This window comes from Leiobunum rupestre, chromosome 9 (genome assembly GCF_980474605.1).
Source record: "Leiobunum rupestre chromosome 9, qqLeiRupe1.1.hap1, whole genome shotgun sequence".
Classification (NCBI taxonomy): Eukaryota; Metazoa; Arthropoda; class Arachnida; order Opiliones; family Sclerosomatidae; genus Leiobunum; species Leiobunum rupestre.
In genome coordinates this window covers 17,954,740-17,975,513 of record NC_143392.1, presented here as the reverse complement: position 1 = coordinate 17,975,513, position 20,774 = coordinate 17,954,740, and the positions used below count along the sequence as shown (strand labels likewise).

The 20,774-nt window shown below is 37.0% G+C and overlaps 1 protein-coding gene across 4 annotated transcripts; it reads right to left on the bottom strand.

The window, feature by feature from the left end:
- Positions 1–6,611: 6,611 nt before the first annotated feature.
- LOC149926753 (uncharacterized) lies at positions 6,612–20,413 on the bottom strand. 4 transcript variants are annotated; one of them, XM_090157562.1, is made up of 3 exons: positions 20,180–20,413; positions 19,923–20,103; positions 6,612–8,935 (listed from the first exon to the last, which is right to left on the bottom strand). In XM_090157562.1, exon 3 carries the CDS (start codon positions 8,803–8,805, stop codon positions 6,736–6,738), a length of 2,070 nt encoding a protein of 689 aa, XP_090013688.1. In that variant the 5' UTR covers positions 8,806–8,935; positions 19,923–20,103; positions 20,180–20,413; the 3' UTR covers positions 6,612–6,735. The 4 variants fall into 4 exon arrangements, with proteins under 4 accessions (XP_090013688.1, XP_090013689.1, XP_090013690.1 ...); XM_090157563.1 differs by lacking the exon at positions 19,923–20,103; XM_090157564.1 differs by lacking the exon at positions 19,923–20,103 and having other exon boundaries at positions 6,612–8,932.
- Between the last annotated feature and the right edge of the window lie 361 nt (positions 20,414–20,774).

The following is a 20,774-nucleotide window of genomic DNA, read 5'->3' as shown; positions in this document are numbered from 1 at the left end:
TTCGATAGTGTTTCTCTTTGTAGACCGACTGGTATGACGATCCGTGCTCCGAACATTAGCAGGCCATCTTGTACCGTAGGGTTCGTTCTGATCGGAATAAAACAGTGAACATGATATATTTACCCGCTTGTTTGGTGGCCAGCCATCCATGATGCGCAACATCTGGCACGTCGTGTCGTCAGCTATTCGGCTATTTCAGAAAGTCTGACGTCAGTGACAGGAAAACTTGCCGTGATTAGATTTACATGGGCTGCGATTTCTTGCTCGAGTTCTACACTTCCCACGTCTGGAAGTGGACTGCACGAAAGAGTGTCTGCAACAATGAGTTCTTTGCTCTGAAGGATTGAAACGAGAGGCTTGTTATCCGTTTCGAGTTCCATTGGTATGCCGGTGACGTAATCATAGATACGTTCACACGCCCACGCTAAAGCTAGCACCTCCTTCTCAATTTGCGCGTAGCGTTTTTCAGCATCGGAGAGCGTCTTGGACCCGAAAGCGACTGGTCGTACTTGTCCATCGACTTGTCTTTGCTTCAGTTTGGCGCCAATACCGAAGGACGATGCGTCGGTTTCGTTGGGTCATAGGCTGCAAGTACTGGTTTGTGACTCAGTATTTTCTTCATATGTGCGAACGCGTTCTCCTGGGCCGTTCCCCATTGCCACACGTTCTTGGTGCTACATAATGAGTTCAGTGGTCGTAGGATCTCAGACATGTTGGGGATGAATTAACCAAGATAGTTGATAGTGCCGAGTAGCCGTTTAAAGTCCTTTGGATTTTCTGGATCGCTGATATCTTCTCGCCAGCTGGTTCAATCCCCTCTGCGTCTATGATATGCCCTAAGAAACTAATTCTTGTGACAGAGAATTGGCACTTATCTTTATTTAGGGTGATATTTTCTTCCATTAAACGTTCCAAGACCTTTCGAAGACGGTGATCGTGCTTTTCTTGATTTGATCCCCACACGATGATGTCGTCTTGTAAGTTTGACGTTCCTTCAATTCCCTGAATACATTCACTTATTCTTCGCTGGAAGTTCTCTGATGCTGAACTCAAACCGAATGGGAGACGATTTAAGTAGTATCTCCCGAACGGCGTTATAAACGTTGTCAGGCGAGCTGGTTCGGGACTGAGAGGTATCTGCCAGTAGCCGCTCACAGCATCGAGTTTGGTGAAGACTTTTGCGTTAGCCAGCTGTCCAAGGATATGGTCAACCGCCGGCAGCTGGAACCTCTCCCTCTTAATGTGCTTGTTGAGTTCTGTGTAGTCGACGCGTATTCGGAGTTGGTCAGACGACTTCCGCACCACAACCATTGGGGCGCGATTGGCGTTATGACCCTCTCTTTTAACACGCGCTCGATTTCGTCTTTGGTTCGTTGCATCAGAGGTAGTGCCACTCTGCGTGCGGCGGGTAGAGCGTACGAATCCGCACCTGCTTGAAGACTAATAGTATATGGTTTCTCTACCTTACCAAGACCTGATAATAATGACGGGAAGTCTTTCAGAATCGGACACGCTCCTTTATCTTCCGCTACGGCTTCTATTATCGCAACGATCTTCAATTTCTGGCTCGCTTCCAGGCTAAGTAGTGGAGTTTCCAAATCAGGAATTACGTAAAGTTTTTCTCTTACCACTCAGCCCCGATATTTCAGCTCAGACCAAACCATTCCTAGACAGCGCAGTTCTTTTCGACCAGGACCATACAGACGTCTGTCTGACTCTTGCATTGCTTTGTGCAGGTTCGACGACTGTATTATCTCTTTGGTTATCGCGCTGACTTCGGCGTCTGTGTTGACTTTAAACTTTACCAGCTGGTCTTTGACTAAAACGGTAACCATCCACTTCCTGTTTCTTCCTCCCTGCAGCGCACCCAAGAACGCTTCCGGTTTGGTGGTGAATTTTGGTGATACACGCAATCTCGTCCACAGCCGCACTTCTGCATAGTTTCTTGAAATGGCCCTTTTTCTCGCAATTATAGCAGGTTGAGTTAACTGCCGGACATTTACCTCTTGGATGTGTCTTCGAACTCCCGTAGTTCTTACATCCGTCGTACGTGACTCGTGAAATCGTTGCTGTGTGTTTCTTGACTGGTGCTTATCGTACTTCGTTGCTCGCTTATTCGGGACCTGTTGCGTCCCGGACGCCGGTTTGGGCCTATGTGCTTGGACTCGATCAACTGCGGACTTATTATTGTCAGGGTAAATCACCTTTTGCTTCTCATTTTGTTTCGTCATGGTCACGGCCTTTTCTAAGGTGAGATATTCGGCTCTAGCTGAAGTCGTCCTGATAATCGCTTGTTCCGTATTCCGACCACAGTACGATCGCGTATCATCTCTTCATGAAGGCATGTAGTGCTGTAATAAATTCCTCCATGCACTCCCCCTCCATTTGAGTTCGTGAATTGAACTTGGCGCGCTCGTACGTACGGATTTTTTTAACGACGTAGTGACTCTCGAACTGGTTCCGGACTGTGTCGTAGTTGCCTTCTTCTTCAGCGGTCACTATGAACGATTCATAGATAGCCTCAGCGTGTTCCCCAATAGAGTAGACTAGAGCATTGACTTGTTCCGAGCCGGTCCCCTTACTGAGACCAGAGGCTTGGCGGAATCTCTCGAAGCGTCGAATCCATCCAGTCTATTCTCCCGGAGGTGATAGCGGTTCCGGTGGGTTGATCTGGAACGTAGCGTGTGATGGAGCGGGAGCTACGGCGGTCATGGCGGTATTGGAACTGGAACAACCGGTGACGGGTTCGGAGATGACAGTATTCGGAATTCTCGAGGGAAGACTTTTTACTCTGACACCATGTTGTGGTATATGATTGATACTTAAGAAACAGGAGTCAAAGATAACATTTAATGAGTCGTAATAAAACTATGTTGACAGTTACGTAGAAACCCACAGAGTTATCCGAGATAGGATAAAGATGAGCTTATATGAAAAACTAATAGTAAATTAGAAAGATTAATTACTAAATTTCAACATGCGCTAAATGTTGGTGAATAAAGTTGTAGAACCCTTTAAAAACCGTTTAAAACAATGAAAAACTCGGTTCCGATTCCGGTTATAAATTTTTTACAAATATCGGTTCCGGATACGGTTATTACATTTTTATATTATCGGTTCCGGTTCCGGATACGGTTATCACATTTTTATATTAACGGTTCCGGTTCCTAGAATTTACTCGGTTCTTCTCGGTTCCGGTTGCGGTTATCCGTTGCATCCCTAATAAAAAACATTGTCCGCAAAGTTAAAACTAAGAATTATAACCCTTTTAAACATACCTCTGAACTAGGTGATTTCCACAAGACCATCTCATTCTTCGAAACGAACCACAACCCCCAAAAAAAAAAGATGTTAGATAATTTGACAATAGAATCTGGTACAACATGATTGATTTCAACGATCGGTTGCCCTTGGGGAAATGCATTGGGTGAATGAAAACAAAATTGGACAAATACGAAAAAAATTTAAAATGCGAATTACTTTTAGTAAATGCGAACAAAATTTTTAAAAGCGCATAATATTGGGTTAATGGAAACAAAATTGGGTATATGCGAATAAGTTTGGGTAAATGAACATAAAGTTCAAAAATGTGAATAATATTGGTAAATAGAAATATAATAGGATAAATGGAAACAAATTTGGGTAAATGCGAATTCGCATATACCCAATTCTATTCGTATTTATCCAATTTTATTTCCATTTACCCAAAATTATTTGCATATCGAAATTTTATAGGCATTTACCTAAACATATTGGTATTTACCCAAATTTATGGGCATTTACTCATTCGCATATACCGAATTGTGTTTCCATTTACCAAATATTATTCGTATTTCCAAATTTTATTCGCATTTACCCAAATTTATTACCATTTTTTAATTTTATTCGTATTCACCTAAACCTAAACGCATTTACCCAATTTTATTCATATTTACTAAATTTTATCTGAATATACCGAACCCGTTTATCCAATTTAATTTCCATTTATCCAAATTTATTTCCATCTACCCAATTTTGTTTTCATTTACCCAAATTTATTAGCATCCAATTTTGTTTCTATTTTCCAAATTTTGTTCGCATTTGCTAAAATGTATTCTCATTTACCCAAGTTGGTTTTCATTTACCCAGATGTATTCGCATTTACCCAAAACGTAATTGTTCTAACCGAATTTACGTTAATTTACCCAAAATGACCCGAATTTCACCAAAAATAAAAATAAAATCTTCATTTGAGTTAGATATTCTCATAACAAAATGTTTAATTTTTTTAATATTCCCTGTAATTATAAGATTTTCCCATATTTAATCCCGTAAAGAAAGGTTTAGATTTAGTTGTCAAAATATTTTTGGTTGCCATGGCAAATCGGAAGCCCATTGAAATGTTTTCCTTGGGGAAATTTCAACTTGCATGAAGGTCTACTAAATCCCCGAGTTTGAACAAAATCGGTGAGAAACACCTCGGGTCATCTCCTTCTGGGTACAGGTGTCCGATTGACTTAAATGAAAACGAAACAGTGTCGTCTTTGTAGGAAGTGTGTTACATCCTTATCTTCAGGAGTGCGCGAGAGTCCGGGAGCGGTTTAGCCTCTACGAGCGAATAACGGCGCCTGTAGGGCTGCCCGTCCACTCCGAGGTAATCGCGTGGCCACAAACGCGTTTTAGTTCCGCAAGAGTCGAGGGGATAAAGAAGTCAATCCGCGGAGGGTGAAGAAGCCGAGAGACCGTCCGCCGTTTCGTTACCGAAAACCCCAACCTGAGCGCGACACCATAAGAACGTGATACGACCCCGATAGACGTCACAGAGATCGTGAATGAGGGTGACAACCGGATCCTCGGAGCCCCGATGAAGCAGAGAGAGGGCCGTCTTGGAATCCGAGCAGATGACAATTGCTCCTTGGAGGTTGACCCCCGCGTGCGAAAGAGCCATCTGTATAGCGAACGGCTCGATCCGATTTATTGGGTGCCCGGAATCTATGTAGGACGCGGCGCCCACAACATGGTCCGGGATCGCGAAAGCCGCGCCAGCAACTCCCGAATCGTCCGCTCTCGAGCCGTCCGTGTAAATGCCATTTGATTCCTTAGCATGGGGCTGCAAGGTAGTGAAAAACAATTGCCGTAACGCTTCTGTACTGTACTCGTCCCTGGAGTGGGGAAGCCAACAAGATAAGATCGTGACCGATGTATTCCTTTTGGACAAGTGCCTCCGGGAAGTTTGGAAGAGATAAGGTTGAGTTTTTGAGCCAGGCGCCACCCTCGGGGAAGCCGCAAAGGGTAGAACACCGGAGTGCCAGCCGCAACAACAGGGGCGAGGTGGAGAAGATCGAAGTGAAGCTGGCGTATGCACAATGGGAGAATGGCCGCCTCCGGTTCCATCAGTATGACCGTCGGCGTTCGTGGGAACCCCGGGATAACTCGTAGCGCGGCATTCTGGACTCTGTCCAGCTTACCGAGCAAAGTGCCAGTGGCCGAAGCATACAGAGGGCTAGTATAGTCCAGCCTGGACCAGATGAGTTAATTCAATGTGGGGATTCCCTGAGAGTTTCCCGTCAAAGGTAGTCCCTAGGTAACAATAATTGGACACCCGAGTCAGAGGAGTATGTCCGAGGGTTAGCGAGAGATCGGCCGGAGTGCGTTGATCACGAGAGACGGCCATGTATTGACACTTCAGCGGTTGGAAGTTGAGGGCCCACGTGACGCCATAATACGAAATTTGGTAGAGGGCTATAACTACATATACGCACCGCTACAAATCCAAGTGCCAATGTCGTCCACGTGTTCACCTTGGTGAACCCCCCATGACAGAGAGATGGAATCCCGTCGAGGATGACACTGAACAGGATGGGGCTCACCGAGCTGCGCTGAGGGATACCTCGAGTGACCGGGAAAGGCGAGAAAAGGGTACCATTAACCCTGACTTGCGCGGTGCGACTGCGCAGAAAATCCCCTACCCACCGAAGAAGATAACCTTCCAGATCTCTGCGTTGTAGCTTGTAGAGTAAAGCCTGTTGGTGGACGCTGAGGCCGAGTTGATTCATCGCTAAGGCACATAGGGCCTCTGTAGCAAGCCTTAGAGCATTATCCGTAACCCTGCGAACCCTGCGAAAACCGGATTGCTCAGGGGGAAGGACCTTGTTCGTCTCCAAGAACCAAGCTAAGCGTTAAAGAACAAACTTTTCCCCAGGTTTCGGGAGCAGAGGGATTTCCCTATATGAGGAAGGGTCAGTTGGAGCCTTTCCGGGCTTCAAGATTGGATGAAGAACTGCATGCTTCTACCGCGAGGGCATGACTCCTGATACCCAAAGAGCATTGTAGAGCGCCAGCAACGCCGTACAGAATGCTGGGGTCGAGTTTTTAATTATTAAATTAGAAACATGTACAAACCCAGGGAAGAATTGTGCAGGCCAGTGAGAACAACTTAAGAGTTCCCCCTCGGACCAAAAGGGTGTTGCCTTGGGAGGTGTCGTTTTAAATTGAAATGTTTCATTCTAAATTGATAGGCTTAAATCTTCGTAATCGCATTCAAAATGTCGTCTTCTCGAACAAGAATTGAGAAAAACACTTCAATTTGGTTCAAAATGAAACTAAATAATTTGTTAAGAAAAAGCAAGCAATCTCGTTGGATTTTTAATTAAAGAAGAGCCACGTGTTTCGTAAGTTTGATTCTACAATTCAGAAGTTTTGTTCTTCGGAACCGCATTCGACCTTGACAAGAGTGTCCGCGTTCATTGAGACACTCTAGTCGTTATCCCCAATTGGCCGATGTCCCAACTCTTCTAATTTGACGACTGACGGAACACCCACCATCTCCAGGAAGTCATAAAGGGGCTCTTCTTTGATGGCGCTGATATCAACTGAGAGTCTTTCAGGGCAAGGGACCACTTCCCTCTTAACCGGTAGGGTCACGGTTGGGTCCGCCTCAGGGTCGGGAATTTCAGGATGAACGACGTGGGCAAAGTCGGATTTTTCGGTGAAAGTTTGAATTGTTTCATTTTTCAGGCGTCGTAGCTGCACCGAGCAAGGAATAATTCCCCATTGGCGACAAAGGCTCTCAATCAGCCGTAGTCGGGACGAAGTTCGGAGTCGTGGATTTGGTTCGCTGGTCGAAGCGCCAGTTCGGTTTGCAGGAAGACCATGAATTCGAAGGTGAGCTCGGAGGGTTCCTTTTGTGGCGAGGTTTTGGTCCCAAATTGGGCCCTTGTGTGGCGTTGCCCTCTGAGCGTGACGCGCTTTATCGTATCTGGCCTGGTATCCACGCTTTGGACAACCAGATGTTTTAGATCTTGTGTGCGTTATGTTGTGGGCATTCAAAGGGGCTTTTTGTGCATACGCGTAATTACATTGGTCAGACTGAAAGGGTTTTTCGCCCGTGTGAGTTGTTTTGTGGAGAGCCAAACTATTTCTGTGTGCAGACGCGTAATTACACTGGTCACATTGAAAAGGTTTTTCGCCCGTGTGTGTTCTTTGGTGGCTAGTCAAATTGGTTCTTTGTGCAGACGCGTAATTACATTGGTCACATTGAAAGGGTTTTTCGCCCGTGTGAGTTGTTTTGTGGAGAGCCAAACTATTTCTGTGTGCAGACGCGTAATTACACTGGTCACATTGAAAAGGTTTTTCACCCGTGTGTGTTCTTTGGTGGCTAGCCAAATTGGTTTTTTGTGCAGACGCGAAATTACATTGGTCACATTGAAAGGGCTTTTCACCCGTGTGTGTTCTTTTGTGGACATTCAAACGGGATTTTCGTGCATACGCGTAATTACATTGGTCACACTGAAAGGGTTTTTCGCCCGTGTGAGTTGTTTTGTGGAGAGCCAAACTGGCTTTTCGTGCAGACGCGTAATTACACTGGTCACATTGAAAGGGTTTCTCGCCCGTGTGTGTTCTTCTGTGGACTTTTAATAGGTCTATTCGGGTAGACGCGTAATTACACTGGTCACATTGAAAAGGTTTCTCGCCAGTGTGTGTTCTTTTGTGAACATACAAAGAGGTTTTATGTACAGATGCGAAATTACATTGGTCACATTGAAGGGGTTTTTCGCCCGTGTGTTTTCTTTTGTGGGCATTCAAAAGCTCTATTCCGGCAGACGCGTAATTACACTGGTCACATTGAAAAGGTTTCTCGCCAGTGTGTGTTCTTTTGTGGACATACAAAGAGGTTTTATGTACAGATGCGAAATTACATTGGTCACATTGAAGGGGTTTTTGGCCCGTGTGTTTTCTTTTGTGGACATGCAAAGAGCTTTTATGTGCAGATGCGAAATTACATTGGTCACATTGAAAGGGTTTTTCGCCCGTGTGTTTTCTTTTGTGGGCATTCAAAGAGTTTTTATGCGCACATGCGAAATTACATTGGTCACATTGAAAAGGTTTTTCGCCCGTGTGTTTTCTTTTGTGGAAATTCAAAGAGTTTTTTTGTGCACATGCGTAATTACACTGGTCACATTGAAAAGGTTTCTCGCCCGTGTGAGTTCTTTTGTGGGCACTCAAACATACTTTTAGTGCAGATGAGTAATTACACTGGTCACATTGAAAAGGTTTCTCGCCCGAGTGAGTTCTTTTGTGGGCAGTCAAATGTGGTTTTTGTGCAGATGCGTAATTACACTGGTCACATTTAAAAGGTTTCTCGCCCGTGTGAGCTCTTTTATGGATAGCCAAACTGCTTTTGTGTGCAGACGTGAAATTACATTGGTCACATCGAAAAGGTTTCTCGCCGGTATGTTTTCTTTTGTGAGCAATTAAATATAACTTTTGGTTCGTGGCATAGTCGCACTCAGTGCAGTTGTGTTTCTTCTCTTCTCGGCTGCTCATTTTGCCAGTTTGACGCTTAGAGTTCTGCGCGATGTCCCTTTTTTGTAGTGAGTGCTACGATTGGCAGGATTTGTAGAAAAATAAGATTCCAAGATTACCAACAACGAAATGGATTCGGCGGTCACCCCTTCTGAAAGAGATGAATGTAATTAAATATTGTTGACTGACACCAGAGGAACCAGGGAAATTTGAGGGCAAATAATGGAAACAAAATAGGCTAAATGAAGGAAAAATATGTGAAATAATTCACCTTTCTCGTTTAATTTCAAATTGAGAAAGGCACCAGTTGTTACATTTCGATAATTTTAAATGCATTTTTGAATGGTTTAATGGGTGTAATTTTTGGTTGAATAATGAATTATCACTGTACGAAGGATTGGGTGAATAATAGGAATGATATTTAAACTGGGCCTTGGTAAGGAAATTTTTTAAATAAGATTTTTTAAGCCTTTTAACCGTTTATACGGATTTTCTATTAATTTCAAACAATAATAGTTTTAAATGGGGGTATTTATAATTTACCTTTCAACGAAAATTTAATCATTATCTCAATTTGAGCAATGAAATAGCACCCATTAAAATATTTACCAAAACGAAATTTTTACGTTAATAAAATTATTATCCTACAAATATATACTTAACGTTAATAAACCCGTTATTTAATTATCTATTGACGCTACTACTATTGATAGTATGGTAGCGCCATCTATTTTTAAATGTCTTTAGTTTAGTCTTTATTTTTTTTTAGTTTGTCGTGTTGTCCTACTTCATAACAAGTGTTTCAGTCAGACCTATTTCATAATGTTACGAGCGAAATACAAGTTGGGAGGGGAGAAGGGAGGAACGGAGGAACTAACAAGGAGACGACCCGAGGTGTTACACACCGATTTTGTTCAAACTCGGGGGATTGGTAGACCTTCAAGTAACTTGAAAAATACTTAAAGGGATTTTATTCAATGGGCAATGGTTTTGCCATGGCAACGAAAAATGTTTTTGACAACATAAAATGGAAATTTTCCCATTGAAAATAACATGGGATTTTGACCGATTCCAGGGGACCCCCCCCCCAATCCCTGTGAAAAATTTAAAAAAATTGAAAAAATTTTGAAATACCAAAATTAAAAAATATATTAAAATTGACGAAAAAATCAAAATTGATCACATTTTGATTAATTTCAACTAAATGGGTGAAAATGAACCGATATGGCTCAAATTGGAAAAATGTGAGATAAAAATAAAAAATACTAACATTGAAAAAATATTTCAAAATTTATTAAAATACTTATTTTTTTATTTAAAAAAAAATATAAAATTGCCAAAAAAATTAATCAATAACAGTAGTTTCGATCAAAATTCATAGGAATTGACGGAAATTTATAGGTTGTGTAAAATTAGGTTAAAGTATAGATAAATTGCGATTTTTTGAATAAAGTAGTTATTTTGGCCAATTTGATCAAACTTCACCAAAATTGGAAAATAATAGATCTAAATGAGCCCAATTTTAAAGTTTTGTAAAAAAAAACTAAATTCGAAAATTTATCTCAAAATTGTTTGAAATATTTTTTTTCAAAATTGAAAAATGTTAATAACACTGAAAAAATTATAAAATCAATAGTTTCGATCCAAAACGATCAAAATTGATAGAAATTTATTTATATAGAAATTTTTTTTAATTATTTTCCAAATTTGTTAAATAATAGATCAAATTAAGCAAAAATTTTAAATTATTATTATTGATTATTTTAAGAAACAGTGTTATACAAAATTGATTTATTCGTTGTTATTAAACGTTTCTCGGTTTTTCTAACCATTTGTTTTCTCATATTTTACCTTTTTAATTACGTTATATTAACACAAACTATAATACTATATAGGAAAAAAATTAGTTCATTTCCGTCTTCTACCAACCAACATGATTTTTACTAACAATTGTGAATTCAATTAAAAGTAACTTATTCGATGGTTTGCTCAAGTAAAATTGAAATATTTACGCGTTTACCCAATTTTATTTGAAATAATTAATAATTTTTCCCAATTTTACTTGAAGTAACTAACTTCAATACACTCTTGCTAATATTTATTGGTTTTACCCAAACTTGTTAGTTTCCATCCGTATTTAATTGTAGGCATGCAAAATTACTAGTATGTTTTAGGCAGAATTTTGGATGAACCGAGAACAAATTCCAACAGAAAGTATCTGAACGGTTTCTAGGTGACAAAAATGCGAGGAACAAGAAAAAAATAGTTGTCCCCAGTACCCCTGCGAGGGGCTAACCACTCTTAGAAAGTCTGTACACCGGATTACGCTTAGATTAGCACTGCCAAAGGCAGGGATTTTCAAAGATTACGCGTAATCCCATTAGTACAGTCAAAGGTACGGCTCTGTACACCGATTACGCAGAGTGATCAGTCCCTCGTACCCCTGTCGGTTTGGCCGGAAAAAACTTTTAGGGGCAAAATTGACTTATTAAGACATTTGATAATGAAGCTAAATACAAACGTTAAAAGTTATATCGGTATGGTTTGTAGGCCAAACATATGCGATAACACTAAAAAAAAAGTTTTCCCCGGTAACCCTGTCGGTTTTGCCGAAAAAACTACTTTTAGGGGCAAAATTGGCTTTTTTTGAAATTTTATAATGTGGCTAAGTACAAATGTTTCAAATTATATCGGTACGGTTTCTTGGTAAAAATATTCGAGGAATACGAAAAAATATTGTTGTCCCCGGTACCCCTGTCGGCCTTGGCGAAAAAACAGCTTTTAGGGGCAAAATTGTTTTTTAGACAATTTTTAATGAAGCTAAATACAAACTTTACGGTTAAAAAAAATCGAGGAGCTCGAAAAAAAATAGTTTTCACCGGTACCCCTGTGGGTTAAGCCGGAAAAATGACCAACACGCGAGAAAAACGAACTGTTAATCTATCTATCTATCTATATTATAAGGAGCGCTTGGGGTTAAGGGTACCATGGCAATTATCACATGGGAAAAGGGGGAGGGGGTCTTACTGCGGTGGTGCGACTATGGGGAAAAGGGTGCCACGGAAATTATCGCATGGGTAAAAGGGGAAGGGTGCCTTACTGCGGTTGTTCGACTATGCGGGAAAGGGTGGCACGGAAATTATCCCATGGGAAAAAGGGGTGGGGGGGGGGGCGTACTGGGGTGGAGTGGCTCGAGACACACAACTAGCTGAGGGCTATTATATTATAAGGAAGGGTTCTAAGGTTCACGAGTCACGACATCATTATAGAAAGACATTACCCCCCCCCCCCTATTTTATTGTATTAAAGGGAATATAACCTCAAGTCTTTTTTAAGGTTTTTTATGTTAACTGTTTAGGCGGGAAATCACTAACCAGCGCCAAAAATATCTGAAGCCATAGGAGGGAGCGGAAAATGGTGTTGGTGTTCCATACCAAAAAACCTGAGGTTATATTTCCTTTAAGACTGAAAATGAGAACGGACTAGTCCAAGTCCATGGACATAATATTGAAAAATTTCGACGTTCGTCTCACAGAAAAGAACTGGGATTTCCTAAAATTCAATTACTTTTTTCTGTTGATCTTCATTATTTGTTAAAATGTTTTTTTAAAAGGCGTTTAAAATCATGGATATCGGTGTGAAATGTGCTCTGTGGTTATACACTGAGGAAAAATGAAAAAGTCGCAGTTTTGACAGCAAAAGGAGTAGATGGGATCGAAAAAGCCTGTAAAGAACGGAAGATTAACCAAACTACCATTTGTGTTGGAAATTCTTTTCATAAAAAATGCAGAGGTATATTGCAGAATCTGAAATGTTCTTTAACTTCAGAATATTTAAGTGATCAACCTGAAGCCTCAAGTTTCCGTACAATACGTTTCACCGAAATGTCATTTGATTGTAAGAGTGATTGCCTCTTCTGTGGTTTCAAAGTAATGAAACTTTATTTGGAAAGGAAGGTGGAATTTTTAGTTAGAACTTCAGATTTCGACAAATCTATTTGGTCAACTTGTGACCTAAGAAATGACAAATGGGCGGAAACTGTGAAACGACGAGTTCAGTCTGTTAAAGATCTACAAGTAGCTGATGCGTGTTACCATCAGTTGCGCACAGTAAACTTTCGCACTCGTAAGAATATTCGTATCGAATTTCCAACATCATTTCCTGATGCCAAAGGGCACCCAGAAAACTACGAGCGCGGAAATGCTTTTCTTCAGGTGGCCCAATATATCGAGAACGCTGAAGAACAAAATACAGTAACAGGTTTAGTTTCAAAAATGAAAGAATTTATTTTAACGAATAGTGATTTAGAACCATATAGTCCAAAATATATGCGTAGAAAACTTCTTGAATTTTTTGAAGATGAAATAATAATTACCGCTGTTGGTGGTACTCCGGATATTGTAACATTTCGAAAAACCGCAACCAACATATTAAAAAATATGCGGATCCTGAAGAGGAAAAGAACAACGTAATTCATACGAATGCTTTCATATTGCGGAATGAAGTTAAAACAATGGTCTTAAATGAACATTTAGTTTATTCTAACCCTGAAGATCTTACAGATGTTGAAATCAATGTCAATTATTTACCTGATGGCCTGAAAACGTTTTTGAATGTTCTTATATCTGGAAAAGAAACGATAAAACAGAGAAAAGTGGCGACACTAGGGCAGGCAATTATACGAGCCATAAGACCACGCGTGGTGGTTACACCATTACAATTGGAGTAGCTGTTTTAGTACACTATAATACCAACTCAAGGTTCCTAGTGGACACAGTCTTGGATTATCTGGTTCTTACGCGGAGGTGCAGAAATTTCAACGTTGCACTGCAGCTACTATAGGAACAGAATTACCAGGCTATATTCCTGGAAGTTTTATTCAGTACATAGCAGATAATGTGGACCACAACATTGTTACTTTAGATGGTCATAATACTTTTCATGGTATGGGAAAATTAGCCTGGAATTTCAGCTCAAATTAGAATTGAAAAAACAGTATTATATATGGACGAAATTTAGAAAATTGGACAGATATATGTTAAAATATATCCATCAAATCTTACTGGGAATCGCTTAATAATATATTATCCACTTTACAGAGTAGCCCCAACGTATGGAAAAACTAATATAGACCATGTTATAAGACTGTCACCATTTTTAGTATCACCAGTGTCAATGTGGCATGGAATGCGCCAAATATTTAATGGCGGTGACCACCCCGGAAAGTCGTCTTATCTTATTTGCCAATGCTCGATATGGACCCAAGCAGCGAAAATTGTATTTATACTACCCTGCATTTTGTATGTGTACACTCAGCAAAATAAAGACGGATGTCTGTTTGAAATAAAATCTGCTAAACGTCCGGCTCCATCACACCTTCTTAAGTGTATTAGGTGTAAATGTATTTAAAGTTTATGCTCAACTATGCAATGCACTTGCAAGAAACAAGGTCTAATGTGCGCATCAGCTTGTGGAGAATGCAAAGGTGTTAGCTGTTACAATACCGATAGTTTAGACTTAGATGAAGACCTGGACAACTAAAAATATTTCATATTACTTTTGTATCAATGACTAAATAAAGTTTATTTTAGTGGCAGAACTAACAGAATCACGATGTAACAATTATTTTCATATATTTATTTATATATTGTAGTGTTTTCACCGAGAAAAGGTTTTATGAAGATAAGGGTTAATTGGACTTATAGCTCAAATGTTAAATATCTTAAAAATCAGTATTGCCCCTAAAAGTTGTTTTTCTGGCCAAACTGACAGGGCTACCGGAGACAACTATTTTATTTCGTGTTCCTCGCCTATTTTTCACCTAGAAACCATACAGATATAATTTGGAACGTTTGTATTTAGCTTTATTAAAAAATGTCTAAAAATAATCAATTTTGCCCCCAAAGGTTGTTTTTCTGGCCAAACCGACAGGGGTACCGGGGACAACTATTTTTTTTCGTGTTTATCGCAAATTGTTTCACCTAGAAACCGTTCATGGACTTCCTGTTGCAATTTGTTCTAGGTTCGATATCAGTCATTTTTAGCGAAATCTCTTAATTTTACCCAATTTTAGTATTTTTTTATTTTTCCCCAATTTGGTTCAATTTTACCGTAATTTCTTTATTTCACCCAATTTAATCAATTTGATTTGATATAAATATTTTTAATGAATTTCACCCAATTTTATTACAAATAACTTATTTTCAAAAGTTTACCCAATTTAATCCAAATATTTAATTTTTAAAAGGTTTTCACCCAATTTTATTTGATATAAATAATTTTTATTGAATTTCATTTATTTTTTAATTTATTATTTATCAAGTAAATAATATTTTAGAACTTTTAGAACCAAAACAACTACGGATATAGATTTAAATTAATGGAGTTTTAATTTGAAACTTCTTATTTTTTTAAATGTTTATACTTTTTTTTTAACAAAATTTCAAGATTTTGCTAATTTTGATTTATAATTTTCCAAATTTGGAAAATATTTAAAAAAAAATCAATTTTTCTATTTAAATAAATCTCCATCAATTTCTATCAGTTTTGATCGTTTTGGATCGAAACTATTAATTTTGATAATTTTTTCAGTGTTATTAAAAATTTAGAGAAAATGTACAAAGATGACTAAAATTTTAAAAATTGATAAAATTTAGATCAAAAGCAGGGATTGTGATAAAAATCATTTAATTTCTATAAAAATTAATTAGTCTTTATTAATTGTGAAATATTGGTACATCATATTGAAAAATATAATTTATTAAACTTCAATTTTATTCATTTTAGTCAATTATATCAACTTGACCAAATTAATATAATTTATTAAACTTCAATTTTATTAATTTTAGTCAATTATACCAACTTGACCAAATTAATATAATTTATTAAACTTCAATTTTATTAATTTTAGTCGATTATATCAACTTGACCAAATAACTAAAGATAAACAAAATGAACAACAGTTTAAACTTTTTAGGGCAAATATTTTTCTTATTTCATCAAGTTGATGTAATTGACTAAAATTAATCAGAATATAATCAAATATATCATACCAATATTACAAAATTAATAAAGATTAATTAATTTTTATATAACATGTTTTATAGAAAAATCCCTGCTTTTGATCAAAGTTGATAAAATTTAATCGGTTTTATCAAATTTGAAAAAAGGAACTATTTTATCTTTTTCGAGATATTTTGTCAATTTTAGTTATCTATAAGGAGGGACATATTAATTTTGTATAAAATTTGGTTCGATCAATCCTATTTACTTAAAATTTAACATATTTTACCTATTGTGAACCATTTATTGGTTATCTCTCACATCTTTTCCATTTTAACCAATTTGGTCCATATTCATCTTTAACAATAATATTGACCTAAAGTAGTCAAAATTTTACGAAATATTATAGTTCATAAATTTTTACACGAGTTTACCCCATTTTATTTATTTTAATCTATTATTGTCTAATTGGATCTCATTTAATGCAAAATGTTTTAAATTTTGATCAAATATGATTAAATCTTTAATTTAAATATTTACATCAAATTTGAAATATTTTATCTATTTCGGAAAATTTTCATGTTTATTTTTATTTTTAGCCAGTTTGGTTTATTTTCATACTTTTTGATCAAATTGAACAAAATTAGTGAAAACCTTTACTCAAGTTTTACTAAATATATGAAGTTTAATCAATTTTGGTTTATTTGGATCCAAAAAAATTAAGTTTTGATCAAAGTTGGTCAAATTTAAGACATTGTATCAATTTTGAAAAGAAAAACATTTTAAAACAAAGAAATTATGAAAATTTTAGATATCATTTGCCCTAAAAAGTTTAAAGTGTTGTTCATTTTGTTTGTTTTTGTTATTTGGTCAAGTTGATATAATTGACTAAAATTAATAAAATTGAAGATTTTTCGATATAATGTACCAATATTGCACAATTAATAAAGACTAATTAGTTTTTATAGTAATTAAATGATTTTTATCACAATTCCTGCTTTTTATCTAAATTTTATCAAATTTTAAAAAAGTAATTTTATTTTTAACATTTTGACAATTTTAGTCATCTTCGTACATTTTCTCTAAATTTTTAAATTTTGGTTCATATTGATCATCTTTCGATTTCACAATGTAAATAAAGTTAATCATTTTTAATCAAAATTAAAAATTTTGATCAAAATTGGTCAAATGTATTCAAATTTATTACTTTTGAAAATAATTAACACATTTAGAGATATGGTGCAATTTTTTTCATTTTCTCTTACATTTTTGAAACCTTAGCCATTTTCGTTCATCGAAATTAATAAAATTTTGATCAATTTCGAACTTTTTAATTATTTTTATTTATTTTTTGTTTTTAGCATTTTCAAAATTTTAATTTTTTTTTAACATTTCACATGTTATTTTCCATGGGAAAATTTCCATTTCGTGTTGTCAAAAACATTTTTGGCTGCCATGGCCAAACGGTTGCCTATGGAGACATTTCCCTTTGGGGTTTTTCAAGTTACATGAAGGTCTACCAAACACCCGAGTTTAAACAAAATCGGTGGTCAAAAATAGCCATGTCTACATCTTATTAGCTAGGTAGTAATAATTCAAGAAAATTTGACATAACCTTTTATCAGGATTTCAATCGTAATTTTTATTTCTTTGAAATGTATACCTAGCTAAGAGATTGAAAAAATTATTTTTTTTTAAACTAAAACCATAAAACCATTTGGCTTTAGTCTGTTATCAGCTCTTGAAAAAAATATAGGGTATTTCATTTTAATTTAATTGGTAAATTTTTTAAACTTTAATGTAGATTGTAAATGGTAGAAAATTGATATCTTAATACATCACAAAGCAGACCTGATGCTTGAGGAATGGGTAAGATTTTACTACGAGTGTTAACACCAGTAGAGGGCGCAATTTGTTCATATTAATACATTTTGATATTCCGTAGGGTACACGAAGATACAATTATTATATGTAGACAAAACTAATTAGTTTTTTTTATTATATTATAGTGTTTATAGCATTTTTTAGATTTTAGACCAAAGTAGACGAATATTGGGATATATCGTAGGTTTCATAGGTTTTTGACCTACAAAATCGATTTCCACTATGGTGTCTTATCGTTCTGTGGCTGGTTTTGTTGTGTTTATAAATATGAATTCCTACAGAGTTTCGCATCAACTCTCGCCCTTCTGGCTAAGAGTAAATGTGGTATCTGTTAAGCTTTCGAGCACAATTATCGCTGCTCGACTAAGCGAAAAGTGTAGTAGTCACTACGTAATACTAATAGCAAACAAAGCCTTCTCTTTAGGTTAAGGTTACTTTAAGGTTAGTTTAGGGTTAGGTTAGTCTAAGGTAAAAAAATCTGTATTATTATAAGGGTTTCATATTAAACAAATTAAATTTTCTAAACTTAACTTCTTTTCCTGCAACCACGAAATTATTTTTTTTCGTCATCGAGAATGCGGACTAACTGCCTGTGATTAAACATAATTTATAAATAAAGTTATAAAGTAATTTATATTAATTAGAGCGGCGCTATGATATTTTTCAAAAGTAAGGATATATTTACCCGATATGAAATTAATTTCCGAGAAGACACTATTATAGGCTTAATTTAATTAGAAAGCTCTTTTCGCATTACGTAGTGAATACTCCACTTTTCGCTTAGTTGAGCAACGATAATTGTGCTCGAGAGCGTAACAGATACCACATTTACTCTTAGCCAAAAGAGCGAGAGATGATGCGAAACTCTGTGGGAATTCATATTTATGAACACAACAAAACCAGCCACAGAACGATAAGGCACCATAGTCGAAATCAATTTTGTAGGTCAAAAACCAATGAGACCAACGATATCTCCCAATATTCGTCTACTTTGACCTTAACTCTAGCAAATGATCAAACAATTGCACGTGCATCACGTGCTCTACGTGCTCAAAACGCCAAAAATTGAGGTACTAATAATATAAATATTAACAAAATCAAGGAAATATCTGCCCACCCAAATCCCCTACTTTTACCCCTGGTCCCGTTTAGATACATATTAGTTAAGTCTAAAATATTGGTACTCTCGTCAAGTACTCGTTCGTACCCTGAATTTTCATTTTACAGGAAATTGAGAAACAAAAACGCCATCTAGGGAGGGCGACACTCATAGTAAAATCATACCGAGGAATGAGCTTAAATATGTAAGAGTTAGTTGAATATCAAAATGAACGACACTCTGATCCAAACATAATTGCAATTTACATGGAACTTTATTTATATTTAATTGGTTTTCTATTATTTTAGGCTTTAATGGAATCATAGATTGCATAATGGAGAATTTTGATACCTCAACTCATTAAAAACAAAGGCGTGCAGTTTCAGCAAAATATTTTTTACTTCAATTTTGAAGATGCAAGCTCTAAATCCTATACCTGATATTAAAAAAATTGTTTAGAATTTAGTTTTTAGAAACGTTTTATCAACCGTATTTTAACACGTTCCTTAGCCGGACATAATCAACGAGTCAATAACTTTTAATTATCAACTATTCATCAACAAAATTTTGCTATTCATCATTCTGTGGAGATGCTATCGCCATCTACCTATGATATAATACCATACTCTAAAAAAAGATACAGAAAGGTGACAATAAATAGTCTTTTTTGTGGTCAATCTCGAGTCGAGCATGCATTAAACCTTCCGCATATGAAAGTACAGGGATTGTCACACTTTTGGTAATTATGTCACTTTTCGGAAAACCAATTTCGGCGAAATGACGGCGGAAAAATATTTGCTCTAGGCTATCAAGAATATTAGCAGCATCTCAAGCAACCTTGCTAATCGAAAATAATATGTCTAAACACAAGCTTTTCGTCCTTGGGTAATGGGTACCCGGTTATAGATTGGGCTGAAGGGCAGAAAAAACGTTTTTAAGGAATATAATTTAAGGGTTATCGTGTCTAACTGCGCGCAAATATTAAAATAAGTTATTCCGCTGTGTCGCCGAAGGGTATCAAAATAAGTTACTTGTATTTCATAGCTTATGTAAATTGTAAATAAAGAAAATGGTTCCTCAGTCCCAAGCATAGACAAAACACCACAGACTAAGCAAATTGTTAGACTTCTCTTCGTCTCGAAATCCTACTTACCCTTGGCCAACTTGTTGATTTCACGCCTCCAAAACAAGACGTCGCGTGCGAAAATCGTTAAAAGCTTTCACTGATAGCCTTCCAGTCTATGTGGTGTTTTGTCCATGGTCCCAAGGTTCTTACAAGGGGCACTATAGCCTCACTCCTCAGTGGGTTAGACCTCTGCCTGACCAAGGCTTAGCTTTAAATATTCAAACAATAATAGTCATAGGCATCTTCATAATAGAACTAAAAGGAAGTATTAATCTTGCGCCTACCTTTATTAATGAGTTATTGCATATTTTGTAGTGGTAGAGGTATTACTTATAGAAATTACGAGTCATTTTCTTTGTGGAATAAATTATATATTTTCGCGGATAATTTACCCGCCGGCAATTCGCTGGAACAGTGTTTCCACTCGACGGTTGAAATTTTTCCCTTTTTTTGGTGGGAAAATTCTATTAATTTTTGCACCGCAAAATCTTTCCATAGGGGGTATTATCCATAGAAATCCCATAGGTAACTAAAATGCTGCCGTCTATGGCGGGGCGTCGCCAGTTCGCCTGGCAGACTTGGAATTAGAGGGAGTCTTGGGGCCAATGGCTCTTAATAAAAATAAGTGGGCTCTTAAAATAAATCATTTGAACGGGGGTTGCGGGCCACCGGGGCTCTCAATTTAATTAAAAAATATTTATTAAACATTTTACGGAAATTTCTGGAACATGATTTTTACCCTATACGAGAGCGGGATCTAGCGTTACAAATGACTATGTGTGATATTATAATATACTTGCTTGTTTTAAAGTTAATAAATGTTATGTAAGTAACGTAACCAATTTTTATTTTCCAATTTTCCCTACCTAATTTTAAATT